Below are 3,081 nucleotides of genomic sequence, written 5' to 3' on the forward strand. Positions count from 1 at the left end.
GGAGCGCAGCGAGGGGAGCTTCCAGCACGGCCTGCACCCCCCAGGTACCTGCTGCGGCCAGCAGAGATGGGGAGTGCCACCACGGGACCCCTGAGCACCGCGAGCTGAGCCGGGGTCTGCCTCGCAGGGCTGCTGCTGACACTGAACGTCTCTGTGCTGCACCAGCGCATGAAGGGCTTTGGCGGGTCCCTCTCTGATGCTGCTGCCCTGAACATCCTGGGGCTGTCGCAGCGGGCGCAGGATCACCTGCTGCGCTCCTACTTCTCCGAGACCGGTGAGTAATGAGCCTGTTGGCAGCGTGTGGCAGCTTGTGGGGTCCCCAGAGGTGGCTGAGCCCGTCCCTGCTGCAGGGACACCCATCAGCTGGGCACCTGCTCTGGCGCACTTTGATGCCTTTCCTGCTCTGCAGGGATTGAGTACAACCTCATCCGGCTCCCCATGGCTTGCAGCGACTTCTCTGTGCGCCCGTACAGCTACGATGAAGTCCCCCACGACTACGAGTTGAAGCACTTCGGGCTAGCAGAGGAGGATGTGAAGATGAAGGTGGGAGGCTGAGGTTGTTGCCATTCGTACCTTGTTCCCTTTCCTGTTGGAGCTCCTCAGTCTGCTGGGACCCCTGTGACCAGGCGCTGCTGAGCTCTGTGCACAGTGACAGGGTGCGTGGGGACAGCCCATGGGAGCTGGCACCTCCTCTGGGGCACGTCCTGGCACATCCTGGCTGCCACTGGCACGGTGAAGAGCCAGGGCACTGTGCCATGGTGTGGTGCTTGCAGACTGCCATTGCCCACAGAGGTCCCTCGAACACTCCCCTTCCACCCATGCTGGGCCTTGTGGTTTTGGGGGGCTGCATCTGGAGCTGAGCTGGTGTCTCTGCCTGCTCCTGCAGATCCCTCTCCTGCACCGAGCCTCAGCCATGAGCAAGCGGCCACTGTTGCTGTATGCCAGCCCCTGGACTGCCCCTGGCTGGATGAAGAGTAATGGGGATGTACGCGGGAAGGGCACCCTGAAGGGACAGGCGGGTGACAAGTACCACAGGACCTGGGCCAACTACTTCGTCAAGTACTGTCTGCTGGGGCCGGGATGCTGGAGGACTGCAGGGGGGCTGGGGATCAGGCTGGGGCGGGCAGGCACAGCTGAAGTTGCCACCTCCCCCTTCCCTGTGCCAGGTTCCTGGACGAATATGCCAAACACAACGTGACGTTCTGGGCAGTGACGGCGCAGAACGAGCCCCTCGCAGCGCTCCTCACTCCCCCCCAGTTCCCCACCATTGCCTTCACTGCCGCGCACCAGCGGGACTTCGTCACCCGGGACCTGGGCCCTGCCCTGGCCCGCAGCCCCCACCGCACCCAGCTCATCATCCTGGACGACCAGCGCATCCACCTCCCGCACTGGGCCAAAGTGGTGAAGAGCAAAGCCTGTCGCCCTGCCCCAGCTCCTTCCTCTCTCTCTGCCGCATGTCCCATCTAAGCCTTGGGTTTTAGCTGAAAATTAAGCCAGCAGCTGCTCCCAGCCCTAGACAGAGCAGGAGGCAAACTGGGTCTGCCAGAGAGGGAGCTGGAGACAGCTAATTTGGTAGCAGCCGCCTTGGCATGTGCCTGGCTGAAGCAGGGACAGGAGGTGGCATCTGCATCCTGAATTCCCGCAGCGTGGCATGTGGAGCTGCTGCTGGCACACCAGCACCTTCTCCAGGCAGAGCTTCAGCTGATTTGGCTCATCCTTTGCAATGCTGAAGGGCTGTTTAGGGGAATTACCTTAACCTAAAATGTCAGGGTGCTGCTCGTGGCTTGCTGCTTGGGGGGCAGGTGTGGAAGGGAGAGGGGTTGTGGGTGTGGGAGCCTGTGGTGCACACAGCAGCGACAAGAGAGGGAGGCAGGTGGCCCTAGGAGGACACCCCTCTGGCATGTGGGGTCTGTATGTCCAGCCCCACAGGGCTCAGGGTGCTGGTGGCCCTGATGTGAAGCATCTGCTGCCTTCCCCCTAGGTCCTGGGCAATGCCACTGCTGCCCGCTATGTCGCCGGCATCGGGGTTCACTGGTACCTGGACAGCCTCATCCCTGCCAGCTGCCTGGAGGCCACCCACAAGCTCTTCCCAGACCATTTTCTCCTCTACACGGAGGCCTGCAGTGGATTCCTCACCTTCCGGTTCTCCGTGTCCCTGGGCTGCTGGGATCGAGGGGTCCGCTACAGCCACAGCATCCTGACGGTATGGTCCCCTGGCACTGCCTGCCCGGGGCTGGGGCACCAGCTCAGCCCCACTCACCCTCTTCTCCCCCGGCCCAGGTCCTGAACAACTTTGTGGCCGGCTGGACTGACTGGAACCTGGCCCTGGACCTGGAGGGGGGCCCCAACTGGGTCAAGAATTATGTGGACAGCCCCAGCATTGTGGACAGCAGCAAGGACATTTTCTACAAGCAGCCCATGTTCTACCACCTGGGGCACTTCAGGTGGGTCAAGCCCAGGGGGGCTCAGGTGCTCCTGCAAGCCCAAGACTTGGGGGGCATGGTCCCTCTCCTGCTCCTCTCCCCACAGTAAGTTCATCCCCGAGGGCTCGTGGCGCGTGGGGCTGCGCAGCAGCCGCCAGCCACATCTGTCAGCTGGAGCACGTGGCCATCCTGCGCCCTGACGGGGCCCTCGTCCTGGTGGTCCTCAACAGGTCAGTGGGTTATCCCCCGGAGGGGGACAGGGGGGCATGGGGGGACGCTTGTCCCCAGCTGTGCTGACCTGCTCAGTCCCTCTCACCCCCCAGGTTTGGCTGGGACGTGCCTTTCGGGATCCGGGACCCTGCCCTTGGTTTCATTGAGACGGTGGCTCCGGCCAACTCCATCCAGACCTAGCGGTGATGGCCACGGCCACACTGGGGATGGCACCAAGTGGCTGGGGATCTCCAGGGGTCTCCAAGTGTCAGCTCTTCCCCCACTTTTTCCAGCATCCTTCAAGGCTGGAAGAGGGTGGTGAACTCCCGCTGTGGGTGCAGGAGGGCCCAGGGGTCCTGCCCCCCTCCCCCCGTAAGGGGCTCTGTGTGCTCCCAGCACTGGGATTTTGCCAGGGCTGCCGCTGGCACTTAGCAGCCTCCCCCCTCCC

The 3,081-nt window shown here is 63.3% G+C and overlaps 1 protein-coding gene across 1 annotated transcript; it reads left to right on the plus strand.

The window, feature by feature from the left end:
• Positions 1 to 127: 127 nt before the first annotated feature.
• LOC103774119 (glucosylceramidase-like) lies at positions 128 to 2,834 on the plus strand (the record flags this gene model as incomplete). The annotated part of the gene is given in 9 exon segments (XM_008941500.1): positions 128 to 274; positions 410 to 543; positions 887 to 1,059; positions 1,167 to 1,401; positions 1,982 to 2,203; positions 2,281 to 2,444; positions 2,530 to 2,580; positions 2,582 to 2,653; positions 2,747 to 2,834. Coding segments are annotated over 9 exon segments (1,286 nt in total), but the record flags the coding sequence as incomplete, so codon positions are not given.
• Between the last annotated feature and the right edge of the window lie 247 nt (positions 2,835 to 3,081).

The sequence above is a fragment of the Merops nubicus genome, unplaced genomic scaffold (genome assembly GCF_000691845.1).
Source record: "Merops nubicus isolate BGI_N331 unplaced genomic scaffold, ASM69184v1 scaffold38275, whole genome shotgun sequence".
Classification (NCBI taxonomy): Eukaryota; Metazoa; Chordata; class Aves; order Coraciiformes; family Meropidae; genus Merops; species Merops nubicus.